This window comes from Bactrocera tryoni, chromosome 2 (assembly GCF_016617805.1).
Source record: "Bactrocera tryoni isolate S06 chromosome 2, CSIRO_BtryS06_freeze2, whole genome shotgun sequence".
Taxonomy (NCBI): Eukaryota; Metazoa; Arthropoda; class Insecta; order Diptera; family Tephritidae; genus Bactrocera; species Bactrocera tryoni.
Window position 1 is genome coordinate 58,511,938 of NC_052500.1, and position 19,785 is coordinate 58,531,722.

The window sequence follows — 19,785 nt, forward strand, 5'->3', positions numbered from 1 at the left end:
CTTGAAAAATTGTGGATATATTTTTACTAGACCTTACATAATGTTGAACAGTATTAGTGCTTTATTATCTACATTTAATATTACTTTACTCGATTTACAGATTTACACTGAGTTTCAGCGCTGTGCACCCACTGTTAAGTGTCTATTATTCGTGCACGAACGCTGTTAACGTTAACATGCGTGTATTTATTGTGACTTCTATTTAGTTGATGGTTTTGCTGCAGATGCGCAGCAGCTTCCTGCTTCCTGAATGAATGTTACAAGTTGCCAATACGTTTACGTTGACTATGCTACCACAGCGTTGGTAGTTGGCTCCATTGTTGGTTAATGATGTTCGGCCGGTGAAGTTGTGGCAGTCGCCGCGTTTAGTTGCATTTTGTGCCTCCGCTTAAATAGACGTTGAAGCGGTTGAAAAGCGCGAAAACTTTGCATATCGAAGTGTTAGATATAGTGATGTGCGCAAGATATGAAAAGAAAAGTTTTCAAAATATTAGACTTGAAAAGAATACGTAATTTCATTTAATACAAGAACAAGTAAAATAAATCGCCGAGGTAAAAAAAATTATAAATAATAAAATAATATAATAATTAAGTAAAGAAATATGAAATAATAAACATAAAAATAATATGCACTAAAAAATTCACAAAATTGATTAATATATATTTTTTGATGAAATAAATTTAGTGAATCACATACTTATATTACATACATACTTCTAAAATAAATATTTATTCATTAAATAAATTGGCATGAGGTAGAAGTATACGGAAATAAGAATATGAAGAGAAAAAATTGTGTATAAAATTTTATGAAAAAGTGAAATTATGAATTGAACTACAAATATGCAAAAAATTATTAAAAAATAAGAAAAGACGTTAAGGGGGTGTTCTGGTCTAGACGCATGAATTTTAGGCATTTTTTAAAGTAAGTTAAAAAAAAATGAAAAACATTTTTACTATCCATTTTTTTATGTTTTTTATTAACATTTTAATAATAAAAAAAAAATTGCAAGAAAAAAAAAACAAAACTCGTCGAGATACGGGCCAGTGGAGTGGGGGCTTCAAAAAAAAACGGTGCGTCCTGGTTGACGTGATTTCAACCCTTGTAGAGATCTAAAACACAAAAAAACAAGAAAATTCTTCATTAGTAAGGATGTCGTTATCGGGTTGACCATTTTCAAAAAAAAAATGTAACAAAATGGCGTCGACTTGAAAAAAAAAACTTTTTTTGACCCGATTTTTTCTACCTTTTCGAATTTTTTAAAAATGCTTCAAATCAAAATTTTTGGAAATCCAAGGCAGACACGATAGAGCAAGAAAAGAAGTATATATAGTATACCAAATTTCAAAGGAATCGGCTTAGTAGAACTTGATATATCATGTCGACCACCTCAAAAAAAGTAGTTTCGGGAAAAACGCGTTTAAAGTTTAGGAAACAATTCTAATGAACACGGACGCCACGTCACAAAATCGGCTGTATCTCCGAAAATAAGTCGAATTTTGAAAAATCCTTCCATGGTCATATTTTTGAAAGTCTAAACTTTCAAAATATGCAACAAAAAAATCGATTTTTTCAAAATCCTAGACCAGAATACCCTCTTAACTTTGTTTGGACCGAAGCTATAACAACCTGTTCAGTTATTTTACAACTGTGATGTTAGAGGCTGTTTTTTGCTAATTTTGGTTTGCTAAAACCGCAAGTGATAATAAAAATTTCCTAACACGTAGGATTATTTGTGTTGTGGTCAAATCACCACGATTTAATAAAATGGCAAAAATAGCTGTGAGTGATGGAAATTATTTGAACTCAAATTCTTAATCAGGACACCTCAAATACCCTACACACCTCTTAGCATATCAGTCGAAGAATTTTATTTCGGATTTGTTGAGTAGTGTTATCAAAGGTTATGTTGTTTAGTAACCATATAGTGCTCCGAACTAAGCAATTTCTTCGGAGATTGCAGCGTTATCTTGGATAATATTCTATGCCAAAGTTTGTGAAGATACATAGTTCGTTAAATAAAAAATTTGGTTCTTGGTGAGAAAATGCAAAATTTCAGCTCGATTCTGAGGAACTAGACAATAGTCGTTGGGTTTTACGTGAGTAACTGCTGACGACGGCTCTTCGCCGCAGTGCTTAAAAGCACATACTTAGATCAAAACAATTCGTTGATGACACCTTTTCCAATTTTGTCGGGTTCGAGGCCGACCTGAAACCTCTGCGCGATTTCTAAGCATTGAAGGGGTAACGGAAGGCTTTCTCCGGAATAGCCTTGAGAGCTGAGGTGCATGCAGCTTGGATCCCCTGTGTTGTCTCAAAATGCTTGCCTTTTATTGGCCTTTTCAGGTAAGGACACAAAAAAAGTCCTGGAGGGCACATCTGTGCTGTAAGGCGGCTGCGGAAGCGTTAGGATGCCGGCCTTGGTTAGGTAGCTGTTCACAAGAAACCCGGGGCGTTGTCGTGGTGTTCAAGTGCTCCGTCACAATGTCATGAACCACAGATTTTGATACACATAAGTTACATTGTCGGTGTTTGGCCTTCCAAAAACGCCTGGTGCCACCGAAACACACCACTTCTTGCTAAAGCAACATCTGTTAGCTAGAAACGCCCTCTATCGAATCCAGTCGGTGCGCGCACGCTCCGGAGTGCAGTCGCGGCGGAAGAAAATCAGTCCTATTACTTTCCGGACAAACCCTGTATATTGCATTTTGGTCGCCTCTTACGATAGGCATACCTTACCGCGGGCAAATTCTACTCCCATCTCCGGTGTGATGAGGGACTAGACAGACAAATAAACGGATAGACGGACATGGCTCAGCTCGTCACACTAATCATTTACATATACATATATATGTTTTATAGGGTCTCTACTGGTTCCTTTCGGTTCAGGTTTCTTCTAGGTGTATTACAATCCTCCTACCAAACTTAATACACCCTGTTAAGGTATAAGCAATTTTATTTACTGATTATAAGCTGAGATGAGGTGAAGTTAAAAAACAAAAAAACGATAAAAAATAAAATTTAAATAATTAACACAATTCTAGAGAAGAACTCTTCTGTCGTAATAAAAATGAATCGAATGACGGCCTCTGAAGTGCCATCAAACAATCAAGCCCACAATGGTTTATCAATCAGCAATCTAACTGTAATTAGTACAATGACAAATGCTAAACAAAATGGTGAAATTTCACCACAAATCGATACAAACTTTATTGAACTGTCGCCATCGGGTGATTTAAGTGTTTCGCAAACGTCCTTCGACGCTATGTCGAATAAGGAACCGGACAAAATGTTCGGATGGGAAAAATTTAAACCGAAATTTCTACAACGCTTCTGCAATGCAAAATGGGCGCTCTTCTGGCTCTGTTGGGGTGGCGCTATGCAAGGTAAGTTCCGATAGTTTTGTTGACTTCTCTTTAGTGACGTAATGAAATGATCGCTTTGCGGTCTTTAACTAACTGTAATTCTGATTTACTACCATAAATATATGTCATTTTTTATTAAGCATCGCATTGTGCATAAATCAATTTGTTGGCTGTTGTTGTAAATTAATGAAATAATTCAATTTAAATCTCAATGTCGCATTCCACAACAGAGACAATGAAAGTGAGCGGAGGTTTGCGCGCCAAGAAATTCACAATTGCAACAAAATTTATAAAATATGTGTGTATGCATGCATATATGTATGTAGGTATGTGTATATAAATTGTGTGTCCATATGTAATGTGAGTCGACTGACACTGGTCAGCAAAATTAATTAAGTTTTGACCAGATTTTACCCAGTTTTGACTCAAAAATGATAGTGTGATGAGGAAAAGATTCGCTCTGAATTTCAATTTCGGAAAAAAATCTGCTCTAAACATTGAGGTCCACATGTTTGGTATCTGCGACCTCGAAAGGCTATTGTTCGATTTCTATTATTTTAGGACGAGATGGCATACCTTAGATGCACTAGTTGCTTACGATTTTTTTGCCATAACTTGTTTGGCTTAATTTATATTTTGTAAAGTGAAATACTCAGACGGATTTTAATATTCACATATATATACATTAGGGTGTGTCATTCTGAGGCAACCTTTTTTTTTCAACTGAAAGACAGGCTAAAAACTTACGAAAATGTGAAAAAAAGTCACTCAAAAGATGAGCTCTTAATATATTGAGAGGTGCCTGTTTCAAATTTTCTATTTTCCATATAAATGGAAAAAAAATCATTTTTTTGTGGTGGTTATTGTGCGGGGGTTATAATATGTGCACGCGATGGCTGCCAGTAGGGATGGTAAACTCGATTCCGATTCTACTCGAGAGTCGAGTTTTCTCGTAAAATAATCGACGTCCGGCCACGCGTATTATACATTTAAAAATATTATTTTTATATAAAACTATGCAGTACAGCGAAAACGTTTTTGCCGGTATAGGAATCCAAGGGATTGTACTTAATTTTCAAAATGTTCATACAAATAAACTTCAAAAAATAATGAATTTAAGGCTGCTTTCTCAATGTCTGGTTACCAGCCTTTCTGTTCAGTTAATAGAATTGTCCATTTAATAGCGCGTTCATTTAATCGGGCTTTCACTGTATTTCTTTTATTTATGAATTCTTTTTTTTACTATCCTATCTTCTAAGTTGGTTCGAACTGAACACAGTGTGCTAAACTTTACTAAAATCGGTTCAGTACCTTAGGAGTCCATCGCGGACAAACAACGTGACACATAAATTTTATATATAAAGATGTTGGCATAGTTGTCGTTTGATTTTTCCCATTTTCACAACAAGTTATATGAATTTCGAAATAATGTCATGCACGAAATCTGGTTGAAATCTGTCGATCAGTCCCTGATATAGAATTTTACTTAAAGGTAAGCGATGACATGCCCATTGTCCAATTTTTATACTCACTCTATGAAATTCTTTTGTACAACTCGTAAAATTTAATGTTTCTGACGCATTTATATTTTAATTTTACGCTCTTTTCGTAGTTCCCAACTTAGCCGTTATATGAAGAGCGGGTGTTGTTATCATCTGATCTCATTCATTTTCACACTGTTTAAGGGGGAGTTTCGTCGAAAAAAGACCTTTTTTCGTGAATTTAAAAAAAAAAAATTATTGCCGTAGGTTTATTTTACTTATTATTTTATGAAAGTACAACATTTGAAGGATACTTAAAAAAAGTTTTATCAGAAAATAGCGAGGAATAACGGATTTATAGGCGATCTCTGCAGGCACCTCGAAAAAAAGTTTTTGTGCGGTGACCAGCCTACAGCATCACTGGATCATCTGAAACCAAAAAAATCAAAATGCTTTCTTTAGTTTATTAGTTTATCTTTCAGTTAACGTCGAGTTTTTTTTAATTTTTCAATTTTTAAATTTTTGGTACCATTTTCAAGCCAAAATGACGATTTTAGACGAAAAAATCGACTTATTTGTTATTGTAAAATTCTTAGAAATTAAAATTTTTGGAAAAAGTCGAAGTCATTCGAGAGCTATATACATATAGAATATTTGTACAAAATTTCAAAACGATCGATGCAGTAGTTTTTTCTGTAGGCTGGTCACCGACTTTAAAAATGACATATTTGGGAAAATCGATTCAAAGTTTTGTACACTCAGCGCAGGTAGCTGGAAGGCGCGCAAACCTAAGTTACAGGTACTGTTATTCAACCTGCTGTAACTTCGTTAGTTTTTCTCCAAATAACCTAAAACTTTAACACAATATTCTTGAGATGTTGATGGTTCAGAAAAAAAAATAAAAAAAATGAAAAAAAAGTTGTCAAACCTTAAATTTTTTTTCGAACTTTCGGTTGACCTTATACCGCGTATGTAAGATAATACAATGAAATTTAGAGAGTATTTGTTTCTAATAACAGTACATCTTTGTGCCTACACTGGATCAAATCGTGTGAATATGACCCCTAACTTTCCTGATTTAAGGATTTTCATAATCCGGCTGACTTTATACAATATAGATTGGTCTATCTGTGAGTGATCCAAATAATCTAATGATATATCGTTATACCACAATTGTTATTAAGGAAACTTAGAAAGCATATTGGCGTCTTCAAATGGACGTCGTTTTACAAGATAGATGAAAGTCTCAGAAAATGTTAAAGGCTTTTCCAAAAATCGAGTTTGAGAAGTGTTTCGACGATTAGAAGAAGCGGATAGGTGCATAATATCGGGAGCTATTGTAAAGGCGACAACATTAATATAGACGAATGAATAAATATTTTTTTCAAAAAATAAAAATTCTCGTTATTTTTTGAACACACCTTACATGCTCAAAGCATTTGAAATCGCTCACCGTTCATTACCCCAGCTCCAATATATGTACTATAGTATGTAAAGACTTTTGTTTGTTTAGCAGACTCGTTACCGAATAAATCGATCAATGAGTGAGCTATCTTCCTAATATGAAAACATATTCTGGAATATACTATACTTGACTTTATCAGTCCAGATTTTCCGTTATACACTATACGCGATATAGTGATTTCCATAAATTTTGACTTTCCATCTGACTTCGTTTATGCCAAAAGTTTTTCTAAAAATTTCGTGGTTTAGCGCTGAATATGAATGAAATTAGTTTAGACTTTGGTTTAAACCTCATATCCCTTGCTTACTTGTTCACTTTATTTTGACTTAATATTGAAAAAAAGTTCAAATTCCAATCGAAAAATCTCCGTAAAAATATACATAAAATGAAAATAGACCTCACCAAATGATTAAAACCTTTGTAAACTTTTTTACAGCTTAAAATTGTATCAGATGGGAAGTAAGGATTTGAGAGAAATGTCATGATAGTTCGAATTGTTAAAGTAGTTGCAGAGACATGAGCTTTAACAGGGTGATCCAAGTAGATACACTTCTTTCAGTAGCCTATTTTGACAGATCACGCGTGAGTCGTGTCAAGCTGTCATGTTATTTTTGTTCAGTACTGTTTGGCATTTCATCATGGAAAGACTTACGTCTGAACGACGTTTGCAAATCTTTCAACTTTATTATGAAAATTGACGTTCTGTAAAGAATGTGTTTCGCGCGCCTCGCTCAACTTATGGCCAACATAATCGGCCAACTGAGCGCACAATTCGTAACACCATCATCCATCTTGAGACACAGCATTCATTATTGGATACAAAATACAGCTTATGCAAGAACTGAAGCGACTCGACCGTCTTAAGCGACATCGCTTCGTGCTGTGAGCTCTTGAAAAGTTCCAAGAAAATCTGATGGTTACGTGCCAAATTTTGTTAAGCGATGAGGCCGATTTCTGGTACAATGGGTATGTAAACAAGCAAAATTGCCGAATTTGGGATGAAAAGCAACTTGAAGATATTCAAGAGCTGCCATTTCATCCAAAAAAAAAAACAAAGGTTTGGAGTGGTTTGTGGGCCGACGAAATCAACTTTCCACATTTCTTCAAAAATTATCTCATTGAGAATGTAACCGTCAATGACGACAGTTATCGCGGCAAGATAACCGACTATTTGATGCCTGAAATTGAAGCCCGTGATATCGGCGACATTTGGTTTCAACATGACGGCGCCATTTTCTACAAATCGCATCAATTAAGGGAGAGAACATTTCGGTGAGTGTTTTGGGCCAGTCGATTGGCCCCCCAAGATCGTTTGATACCACACCGTTAAACTTATTCCTGTGGGGATATGTAAAGTTTAACGTGTGATTCGGGCCTTGCAGCAAAACACTTATCGAAAATTGGACTCAACGGATGGACCATATGAGTCGTAGTCGCTGCAAAAATAAATAAAAAAAATAAATGCCAAAGGATTTTGAATATTAATAAACATTCCCCACTAAATTTAAAGTAGCTGTGGTTTTTCTTAAAAAAAGTAGGGATCACACTTTACTCAAAAAGACTGCGTCACGTCCATTATCCACATTTCAATTTCCATTTCTGGAAAAAAACCTGCTGTAATATCTTTGGGGTGTCATTCAAACATTTAATTTTCGTTGCAACGGGTCTATGTGTTTTTTAAAAGCCCGAAGCTTCACCGGACAGATCTACTCCCACTTTTAAGCAAAAAATTGCTTAATTTTATCAAAAAATTTTAACCAAAATAAATTTGTTTAGAATAAAATACCTTTACTTTTCCTTATTTCTTTACAATTTTAAATAATTATGTTAACTAGTGCATTCTCAATCGTACTCAAGTCTAATACTGCCCACACATCCGACACTCAAAATATAAATAAGATTGCTCGTGGTTAAACGTTTGTTTTGGTCCAATGAACATCTGTACCTCATAGTCATATTCGTTCATTACTTAAGGAACTTCGGGATGTGGGGGCATTCAACTCTACATCTGCTGCAAACGATAGTGGGCGGTACATAACTGAATAATTTCATTACCGATGTTATATGCTGTATTGCTTTTTTATACTCTCGCAACAATGTTGCTAAGGAGAGTATTATAGTTTTGTTCACATAACGTTTGTTTGTAAGTCCTAAAACTAAAAGAGTCAGATATAGGGTTATATATACCAAAGTGATCAGGGTGACGAGTAGAGTTGAAATCCGGATGTCTGTCTGTCCGTCCGTCTGTCCGTCCGTGCAAGCTGTAACTTGAGTAAAAATTGAGATATCATGATGAAACTTGGTACACGTATTTCTTGGCTTCATAAGAAGGTTAAGTTGGAAGATGGGCAAAATCGGCCCACTGCCACGCCCACAAAATGGCGAAAACCGAAAACCTATAAAGTATCATAACTAAGCCATAAATAAAGATATTAAAGTGAAATTTGGCACAAAGGATCGCATTAGGGAGGGGCATATTTGGACGTAATTTTTTTGGAAAAGTGGGCGTAGCCCCGCCCCCTTCTAAGTTTTTTGTACATATCTCGGAAACTACTATAGCTATGTCAACCAAACTCTATAGAGTCGTTTCCTTCAGGCATTTTCATATAAAATTCAAAAATGGAAGAAATCAGATAATAACCACGCCCACCTCCCATACAAAGGTTATGTTGAAAATCACTAAAAGTGCGTTAACCGACTAACATAAAACGTCAGAACCACTAAATTTTACGGAAGAAATGTCAGAAAGAAGCTGCACCCAAGCTTTTTTTAAAAATTGAAAATGGGCGTGGCGTCACCCACTTATGAACCAAAAACCATATCTCAGGAACTACTAATCTAATTAATTTTACAGCAAAATAAAAAAATATGTAAATGACGGATAATGAAATCTCGATTATCACTTTATCATGCGAAAGTATAAAATGTTCGGTGACACCCGAACTTAGCCCTTCTTCTTTACTTGTTATTTGAGTTGCTTTAGGTTTTGTACAGCAATTAGCTTCAGAGAAAATACGAAACGTTTAAATATTTTTATTTAGCAGACATAACTTTCGAATCTCTAGGAAATAATCATCGATTTTGTTAAATCAAGCGATAATGAAGGTAGTGTAATTTCGAGATGTTTTGTTGATGCTCAGTTCACATGTTCCTTAGTGATGAAGTAATATAATTTTCGTGATAGTCACACCCACGAACCGATATAATTCAAAACTATAAAATCGTGATTCTCTCGACCGTTACGAATGAAGCTTACAAAATCTAACTCGTGCAAAAACTGAATCCGAACGGCCATCGAGTGGGTCGGTGAATGGGCCAAAATTGAGATGGCCACCGTTCCCGATTCTCACAATAAATGGAAGATGTTGATGTGGATGACCTTGGCTTTCAACGAAATGGCGCTACATGCCGTATATAGCCAACGAAATAAGGTCTGATGGTTCTAAGATTGTGCGATTTAATATCCCTGTACTACTTTTTGTGGGGTTATGTGAAGTCACTTGTCTACGCAGATAATTCCGTGTGTTTGACGCTTTGAAAGAGAATATACGGCAACAATTGCTTAAATAATTGGTTGAAAATTGCTGCTCTGGGCTGGAATTTATTCAAAACCATTTTCAATTTATTTAATACATAATGACAAACCCTATATACTAATAAAGCTAATTTCTTGGCCTTAACATTCTAACACATTAATAACAAGTATAACATTAACTATATGAATTTTATATCTTCTTGAAACCAAGTTGTCTAAAAAACGGCCTTTATGTTTAATCTATATTTCCTGAGTCAACAACGGTGTTGGGCTCTGTTACGGATATCTTTTCTTTGTCTAGAAGAACATGGCTTTCAGATCATGTTAATGTGAACGTCTAAGTTTTAAGTCTTTTCCACAACATCTCCCTCCTCTGCTTGTATTTAATTTTATATGGTGAACTTGAGTTGAAAAATAATTTACGATGCTTTTCCTGAATAAGCTGATAAGTTTTTAAAAGTCTATCTTTAGATCTAAGAAATCTACAAACTACTCTCCTATCTTTTTTGGTTGACTTTGAAGCCGCTTCGACATTACCAAAAACAAACTTTCGCATAAAGTGGTGTTTGAATTTAGTTTCTCCGCAAATCTCATATACAGCGTAGGCCCTTATAACGGTCGCTTCGTTAGGTGGAGCCAACTAAGCTTTAACATTTTCCCTTTACACATTTTTATTGCCGCATTTATTTTGAATACTAGATGACCCGTCCACGCTTCACTGTGGCTGATACATAGATAATACAACTACTACCATCTATATGATTTCTATTAGTTGGATTATAAATATTAGTTAATGAGATATAGCATTTTTGTGAAGCAATTTATGTTAGTTTACAAAAAAATGGATCATATAGCATTTCGTGTGTTAATAAAGCATTGCTTTCTGGGGAATATACTGTTGAATATGGGATCAGGGAAATCCACCGTTGAAAAAATATTTGCTAAGCTGGAAACATCCGGAATGAGCACCGAGGACAATGATGCTCTAAAGAGGTGAAAGCTCTGTGCAAAGTGGGTGCCTCGCAAGTTCATAATCCAACAAAAACAACGAATAACTGGTTCTGAGAAGTTTTTGAATGCTCTTTAATCGTAATAAAACAGAATTCTTGCATCGATGAGTATCAATAGAAACATAGCTGCAGTCATTCTAGTGGACTGCACATGATGAACCGGCTCTGAAGCGTGGAAAGACGAAAAAGTCGGCTGGAAAGGTTATGACAGCAGTCTTTTGGGATGCACGTCAACGTCTGGTTACTGAGCCAGTTATAATCTATTTCACTGCGTATTTGGTTGCAGTTATCCTATGTCCTTACACTGGTTCTAAGCTACTTCCCCACCAATTTTCAGCCAAAATCGGTTCAGCCGTTTTCATGTTATGTCGTGACAACGGAAAACGGGTTTCATTTTTATATATGTACTTATATAGATAGATACGCAACAGAATTTTAAGTTTCATCAATCGGTATTCAGTTTTTGTGAGCAATGGAATCAAAAAGAGAGTTGGTGAAAAAGTTACATTTGCAAGGAAAAAATAATAAATGCAATTGGTAAGATCCTCCAGAGCCCTGAGGTTACCGAAGACTCGTTCAACGTATCGTGGCTCTATTTAAGAAAAGTGGTAGTGTTATAATACCAAAAAAAAATAAATTTCACAGTTACACGGTCAGAGCTCCAAGTCTGGTGAAGAGTTTTTGACTAGTTTCCAAAACCGTGCTAAGCTTTTAAATTCAATGAAAGCCGAACGATGTGATTTAAACCAGAAATAATGCAAGTCTATAAATCATAAATCTTCCGCAGAACCTTTCTCTCGCAAATTCGTAACGCCAACTTATCACCTGTTGTTATCGGATCGGGATACCAAGTTCAAACACAGCGGCATATAGGCAGTCCCTTTTCGTGTTGTCGAAGGCGGATTTAAAATCGACGAAGAGGTGGTGTGTGTCGATGTTTCTTGCACGGGTCTTTTCCAAGATTTGGCGCATGGTGAAAATCTTGTCGATTGTAGATTTTTCAAGTCTAAAGCCACACTGAAAAAATCCAATCAGTTTGTTGACGGTGGGCTTCAGTCTTTCACACAGTACACTCGATAGACCCTTAATGCAATGTTGAGGAGGCTTATCTCACGGTTGTTGGCGCAGATTGTGGGGCCTCCCTTTTTGTCAACTGGACAGAGCACACTTAAATTTCGCTACAAAAGTAGTTCGATAGGGACAGAAAACGACGCCACATTTTTCCCGCTCTTTTAACATTTCTCTTCAGTAAGATTTGCCATTTCCTCATGGAAAGATATACGATCCAGCAACGAGTCGAAATTATTAAATTTACTACTCAAATTCGAAGTCAGTGGCCTCAACTTTAAGAGTGTTACGTCCAATGTATGCTCATCATAATCGTCCTGTCAGATCAACAATTGAACGTCTAGTGGAAAAATTTGATTCCACAGGCACAGTACAAAATGATCCTGTGCCAGTGAGACAAAGAAGTGTCCGGAGTGTCGAGAATATTATTGCCGCTAGCGCATCAATTGAGGAAGATCCAAAACAATCTCTCACACGTCGTTCTCAAGCGTTGGGCATCTCTGTGACGTCGTTGTGGTGAATTTTACTAAAAGATCTTGACCTACATCCTTACAGGATCACATTTACGCACGAAATGGAGCCGCTTGATACCTGAAATCGTCGTATGTTCGTGAGCAACTTGAAAATGATCTGGATTTTCATAGAAAAATCATCTTCAGCGATGAAGCTTATTTCTGGCTGAATGGCTTCGTCCAAAAGCAAAATATGAGTTATTGGTCAGGCAGCAATCCATATGTCAGCATTGCATCCCGAAAAAATTACGGTTTGGTGTGGTTTATGGGCAGGCGGCGTCATTCGTGATGTTCAAGAACGGAACCTTACTGTGAATCGGAATCGCTGCCGTTCAATGATAACCGATATGGACTTGGGCAATATGTGCTTCCAACGGGACTGTGCCACAACCCGCACAGCAAATGTCACAATCGATTTATTGAAAACCAATTTGGGTGAACGTGTTATTTCATGAAATGGCCCAGTTAATTGGCCGCCTCGGTCGTGCGATTTGACGCCGTTACACTATTTCCTGTGGGTCTACGTCAAGTCTATATTCTATGGCAACAAGCCAGCGACGACTGATGAACTTCCTACAAATATCGAACTTGAAATTGCAGCAGCAGCGGCCGATTTATGTTTGAAAACCGTCGAAAATTGGGTTCAGCGTCTGGACTTCTGCACGCGTGCCCATGTTGGCCATGTAAAAGAAATCGAGTTCCATACATAATGACATCGAATGTACTCATAAATAATTTATTTGATATCCCAAACCAAACTTTTGTAGCGCTCTTATTGAAAAACCCGTTATAAAGAAGCTGATGCATGCTTCTTATCAGTTCTTCTTAAACTGTACGACAAAAATTAAGTTCTTGTATGTAAAGCTGTTTTTATTTGTGAAGCTTCGATGCAACCGAAGTTAAAGTTTTTCTTTTTTTTTTTATTTCTTGTGATTCAGTATTTGATAGCACTTTGGAAAGAGTTGTTTCTTATCTGGTTGAAAAGAACATACTGAGTCACAAAGTAGCTAACGGTATCTGCTTTTTTGCTTTCTAAGTATGTATGGATGTAAGTCTATTCAGTATTTAGGACCCTGTTGGCTTTACTCGCTCTGCATGCAAGTAGTGACTTTAAATATGAGATATTATGAAAAGAGATTAAGCAAAGAAGTTTGCAACTCTTTACCGGCTGAATAGGCTGGCAATTGAAAGTGCATATTAATGATCAACAACTTAGTATTTGTTTAGAGGTAACCCATTGCTGAAGGCAAATGAGAATTTTCGCAATATTTGTATAGTGTTTGCAAAACCAAAAGAATGTTAGTACTACTGCATATGAGGAACAGGTCAGTGCCACGGGGGCTTTGAAATTTGCTTAGTGTAACGGTATAAAGAGGCACATTTACATATTACGTACATAAATGCTTAAATGTTGTAGTCAAAATGAGGAACTTCTTTCATTTTCATGGTTGTACGTGATATGAAAAATTTAAGGACATAAGCTAAAGCTGACTTCCGAAACTTTTGTAATCCTGATTATTTGATGCAGTCCTTTTCGCAATTTGGGTCCAATTGGAGATTCCAAGTGTAATCAGGTCCTCCTCCACCTGGTCTTTCCAACGGAGTGGAGGTCTTCCTCTGCATCCCTCGGCGGGTACTGCATGGAATACTCTCAGACTCAGACTACTCTGGAGTGTTTTCATTTATTCGGATGACATTACCAAGCCAGCAGAGCCGCTGTCACTTAATTCGCTGAACTATGTCACTGCAGTCATATAAGTACATCGTAAAGCTCATCGTTCAAGAGACTGCGGTGTTCGCCGTTGCCAATGCGTCTACCATTGGCCATCCAAGATTTATTTATGGATTTGTCTAAAATTGACTTTTAAAATGCTTAAAAATGTTAGTTATCCCACACATAAACCGTTCATCGTTGTAGGCGTTTTCGATGCCAAAAACTAGAAGCGAATTACTGATCTCATTTTCCATTTTAATAAAATGAAACAAAACAAGAAAAAACGTTCACTTCGGCTGCACCGAAGCTAATATAACCTTCACAGGTGCATTTCTTTTAGAAACTATGTGTTCAGTTTGTATGGAAGATACATACTTATATGCTATAGTGATCCGATATGGACAATTCTTTCTGAGATTATATTATTACCTTAAGCAGTAATCCATGTCAAATTTCGTGAAGATACCACGTCAAATGCGAAAGTTTTCCATACAAGCCATTGATTCCGATCATTTAGTTTGTATGGCAGCTATATGCTATAGTAAGCCGATCTGAACAATTTCTTCGGAGATTACATTGTTGCCATAGAAAATAATCTGTACCAAATTTCGTGCATATATCTTGTCAAATGCAAAAGTTTTCCATACGAAAACTTTTTTCCGATCGTTCAGTTTGTATGGCAGCTATATGTTATAGTGGTTCGATATCGGCAGTTCCAACAAATGAGCAGCTTCTTAAAGAGAAAATGACGTTTGCAAAATTTCAAAACAATATCTTAAAAACTGATGGACTAGTTCGTATATATACAGACGGACAGACAGACAGACGGACACGGCTAAATCGACTCAGCTCAACATACTAATCATTTATATAGGGTTACCCACTCGAAGTGTTACCAAATTCAAACTGCTATAACTACCACACTATTAATGACAGCGCGCATAAATTTACACCAATAACAAATCATTCCATTGTTTACAAGCGTACAAAAACATTTTAGTCCGTGTCGTGTGAAAAAAAAGTTATACGTGATGGAATTTAAACGTAATAGTGTGATTGCTTTATATTTGGCTGGAAAATCACAAGCAGCAATTGTTCGTCAGCTAAAACATCTCGAAGTGAACAAAATGTTTGTGTATCGCACTATAAATCGTTACAATGATACTGGCAGCATCGCAAAACGCCATGGAGGTGGTCATAAGAAAACAGCAACATCACCTGAGATGATTCGAAAAGTGAAGGCTCGACTTGAACGAAATCCACGTCGAAGTGGCAATCAAATGGCTAAAGAGCTGAAAATTTGGCAAAGTTCAATGCAACGACTGTTGAAAAATGAGCTAAAGGTCAAGCCTTACAAGTTCCAAAAAGGACACAATCTTACACCGCAGCAAAAAAAAGTTAGACTCGAAAGAGCGAAGGAGTTGTTACACTTGCACGAACGTGGCGAATTTCCGAACATTGTGTTTTCTGATGAGAAGAATTTCCCTATTGAGCAATTCATAAACTCTCAAAATGACCGTGTTTACTTGACCGAACTCACGTACGAGAATTTAAGCCTACGAATGGCCACCCGAAGTAATTTCCCATCGCAAGTGATGGTATGGGCTGCCGTGACCGCTGATGGGCGCTCTCCAGTCGTTTTCATCGAGCCTGGTGTCAAAGTAAATGCGACTTATTATCGTGAAAATATTTTGGAAGGTGCTTTAGAGCCGTGGGCACGTAAACACTTCGGCCGGAAAGAATGGACGTTCCAACAAGACTCGGCGCCGTCACATAAAGCGAGAGTTAACCAAGAGTGGTTAAAAAATCATGTTCCACTCTTCATTTCGTCGACACAATGGCTTTCGAATTCACCAGACGCAAATCCGATGGACTTTTCCATCTGGTCCATTTTAGAGAGCAAGGTGCGGACTAAAAAATGCACCAGTATGGATGCGCTCAAGAAAGCGATTGTACGTGAATGGGCCAAAATACCACAAGCTCACATTCGTGCAGCATGCAACTCGTTTTTTGACCGTTTGAGGGCCATAGTCAAGGCAAAAGGTGGCCATATCGAGCTAAAGTGAATGGATTCTAAATTTTTGATTATTTTCATACATTTTTGTCATTGAAATCAATAAAAATATTATCAAACTAAAAAATTATAGTCGTTTGAATAGGTAACACTTCGAGTGGGTATATACTTTATAGGGTCTTCGACGTTTCCTTCTGGTTGTTACAAACTTCTTAGCAAACTTAGTATACCCTGTTCAGGGTATAATAGTCTAATTCGGCTGAAACTTTCACCGTGCCCGTCTACGAGATGCAATATCGTCACATATCCGATGGTTAAGTACTTATCAGACCGCGTTCGTAGGGTCTGTACTCAAATTGTATTTAATCCTCAAAGTGATAAATGCGACTAATACTTAAAATTTATACTGGCTTTAGCGCACAGATTAACCGACATAGTTAATTGGCCGAAATTCATTTTATGAATGCAAAAATAATACGGAACTTTAACTACATTTACGCCACAAATGAAGTAGCTACACACAACATACAAATGTCGGTATATACATATGTATGTATGTATGTATGTATGTATGTACATATGTATGTATGTATGTATGTGTATGTTATATGGGGTAGTTAGTAGCACAGAAAAATTTTCGACGGCCCATAATTCATGTAAATGCAATTTTAGCTGATTAATATTTTGAGTCACGTGCCCGGCGGCAAGTGTGGGCTCAGGACGCGCATCGCGCGCCTACAACTGTAATGAAATCATTTATGAAGATTTATTGCCGCACGTTGCATGCCGTCGAGTCACCAGCTTAGCACCCTGCATCCACAGCGCAGATACCAGCAGCGAAAGGCAACAAATGCAGCAACCGTAAACATTTCGTTGCACGCGCTCAAATGGCGCAACAGATGTGCCCAGTTGCCATTGACTAAGCTATTGCCAGTTGCAACTAAGCATGCCTGTTGTCCGTTATTTAAATACACACATACATACATACAAACACTTGTGCGCTTTCGCCGCTATGCTAAATATTTTGCTGTGGGCTATTTTAAGGCACTGTCGTGTTTGTTATGCCAAATATTCTACTCATCTTGCAACATTAACTGCAGCACGTGCATTCCATCACTATGTGCGCATGGTAGTGTGCTCTGTTGCTGAATAACGAGCATGCACAATTATGAGCACGCTTAGACATAGTGACGCCGACGAGATTGAGCTACTTAAATGTTGTTGTGGTTGTTGTAAAAAAATATAGTTAAATGAGCTAATCTATAGAAACGTTACCCTGCTGCAGCGGTTGTCTAGCATTTTTAAGCGATTAGTTGACTGGGTGGCATAGTATTAAGCTGCAGTATAGGAGAAAGTATGTAATATTTTATGAAACAAGAAAAAACTTTAACTTCGGCTGCACCGAAGCTAGAAAAGCCTTCACTCGCGCATTTTGTATAGAATAAAACAGTATAAATATACCTTATCAAATAAAAAAGTTCTCCCTTTAAGGACTAAATTGAATCACGTGCTAAAGCTGTTCGATCTAAGCCATTTCATTGGAGATTTCAGAGACACCTTAGATAATAATCTATGTAAGTATGTCACAGTATTAAAAATATCGAGATGTATTCACGCGATTCGGTATAAGGGAACTGTGGGACGGCATTTCAAGCTCCATAGCTGCAAAGGAAGCTATTGGTTTTCGAAAAACGTGAAAGGTCGGCGGGTCCCATGAGGAATGCAGAGCCGTACTTGTCTATATCGCAACGTTACAATCGGCCCCCAATATGTGCAGAATGGGATAGATACAGAGTGTTGAAGACCAGAAGCAAGACGCGAAATGCGTGAATACAAAGAACTTGACAAGCTGATCGACAGGGGTGATGCTCGAAATTTCAACGAAAAGATGCGGCGACTAGCATAATGTTTCAAGACTGGAGCATACTCTTGTGGAACCCCCATACGTGATGCTCAGAGCATACTGAAATTATGGAGGAACAATAAACTGATTAGACAGTGTGGCTTCGGGTTTGTAAAATCAACAACTGATCAGACAATCACCATGCTCCAAATCTTGAAAAACCGTGAAAAAAGAATCGACACACGCCACCTCTTCGTCGATTTTAGAGCTGCTTTTTATGACATGAAAAGGAGCTGCCTTTATGCTGTTATGTCTGAATTTGATATCCCCGCAAAACTATTACGACTGTGTAAACTGACATTGAGCAACACCAAAAGCTCCGTCAGGATCAGGAAGGACCTTTACGAGCCGTTTGATACTAAACAAGTTTTCAGACAAGGCCACTCCTTATCATGCGACTTCTTTAATCTACTGCTGGAGAAAATAACTTGAGCTGCAGAACTTAAGTCCTCTCTCGATGAACAAACTCCAAATTCTATAAGTCGCTCCTCATCTCCGTCCTGCTGTATGCTGCGGAGGCATGAGCGATGACAACATCTGACGAGCGACGGAAGATTTATGGTTCTTTGCACATAGACAACGGCCATTACCGTATTCGATGGGACGATGAGCTGTATGAGATATACGACGACATTGATATAATTCAGCGAATTTAGAGACAGCGGATACGCTGGCTAGGTCATGTTGTCCGAATGGATGAAAACGCCCCAGCTTTGAGAGTATTCGACGCAGTAGTCGCTGGGGGAAGCAGAGGAAGGGGAAGAAATCCACTGCGTTGAAAATACCAGGTGGAGAAGGAATGGCTACACTTGGAATCTTCAATTGGCCCCAAACAACAAAATGGAAGAACGACTGGCGCGCTTTTGTAAACTCGGTTATAACCCAGTAAGCGGTATCTACACCAATAAAGAAGAAGATTCAAGAATTTGCATGAATATTGCTCGTAATGGAAATCAGTATATTTAATATTTAGGTTTGGGACCGGTTTTGGGATAAAGTCCTATGCTTTGTTTTATATCTCTTTGGATGCAGAAGTTGTGTAATTCACTTTTAGGTGAAATATCTCAGCTGATGTAAATGGACTTAGACTACTATATACAGTGCTTTTGAATTCACAAAATAGAATTCCTTTATTCAGAACTCATAAGTAGGCAAACGCTATTAGGTAAATAAAAATCTATTTAAATTGGTTCCTACCATCTCAGCGGGATGTCTGAAAATGTGTGCTCCCAGATGCTTAAGCATTGATCTCGCAAAGGCGCAAGAAACAAAAATAAAGTGTTGTTGACCTTACCAATTGAAAGTCGCTAAGTTAATGAACAGTTAGAACATCTACAAATAACGAAAGTCCAACTGGGAGGGAGGGATTTCAGTATAAATCTTGTGAACCACTGCCGGCCTAATTGATCTTGTGACAGCCCAGCGCTGGCTCGGAACCGGCTTCAGTCCCATATTATCTCAGACAAAGTGGTTCTGAATGCTCCGTAGAACATTTCCCGCATACGCGATTTTTCCGTCTTCTTTGCTTCCTGTAAATTAACACCCATAATATATATATATATATACCATAGTACATACCATATGTATAGTAGTTTCCATAAATCGTTGCGTGGAACGTCTTAAGCGAACACGGGGTCTTCTGTCAAGTGTATGCGTGTCTCAGTGTATGCGTATGGAAAATATGAAAAACGTTCGATAAATACGATTAAGCGCGTGC

At 37.4% G+C, this 19,785-nt stretch overlaps 1 protein-coding gene across 1 annotated transcript in view; it reads left to right on the forward strand.

Moving 5' to 3' along the window:
• The first annotated feature begins 299 nt into the window (after positions 1-299).
• The window catches only part of LOC120767280 (solute carrier organic anion transporter family member 4A1-like), a 36,541-nt gene continuing 17,055 nt past the window's right edge, over positions 300-19,785 (forward strand). The window contains 2 exon segments of the mRNA XM_040093157.1: positions 300-552; positions 3,046-3,387. Coding sequence (XP_039949091.1) covers positions 3,072-3,387 — 316 coding nt within the window. The 5' untranslated portion in view covers positions 300-552; positions 3,046-3,071.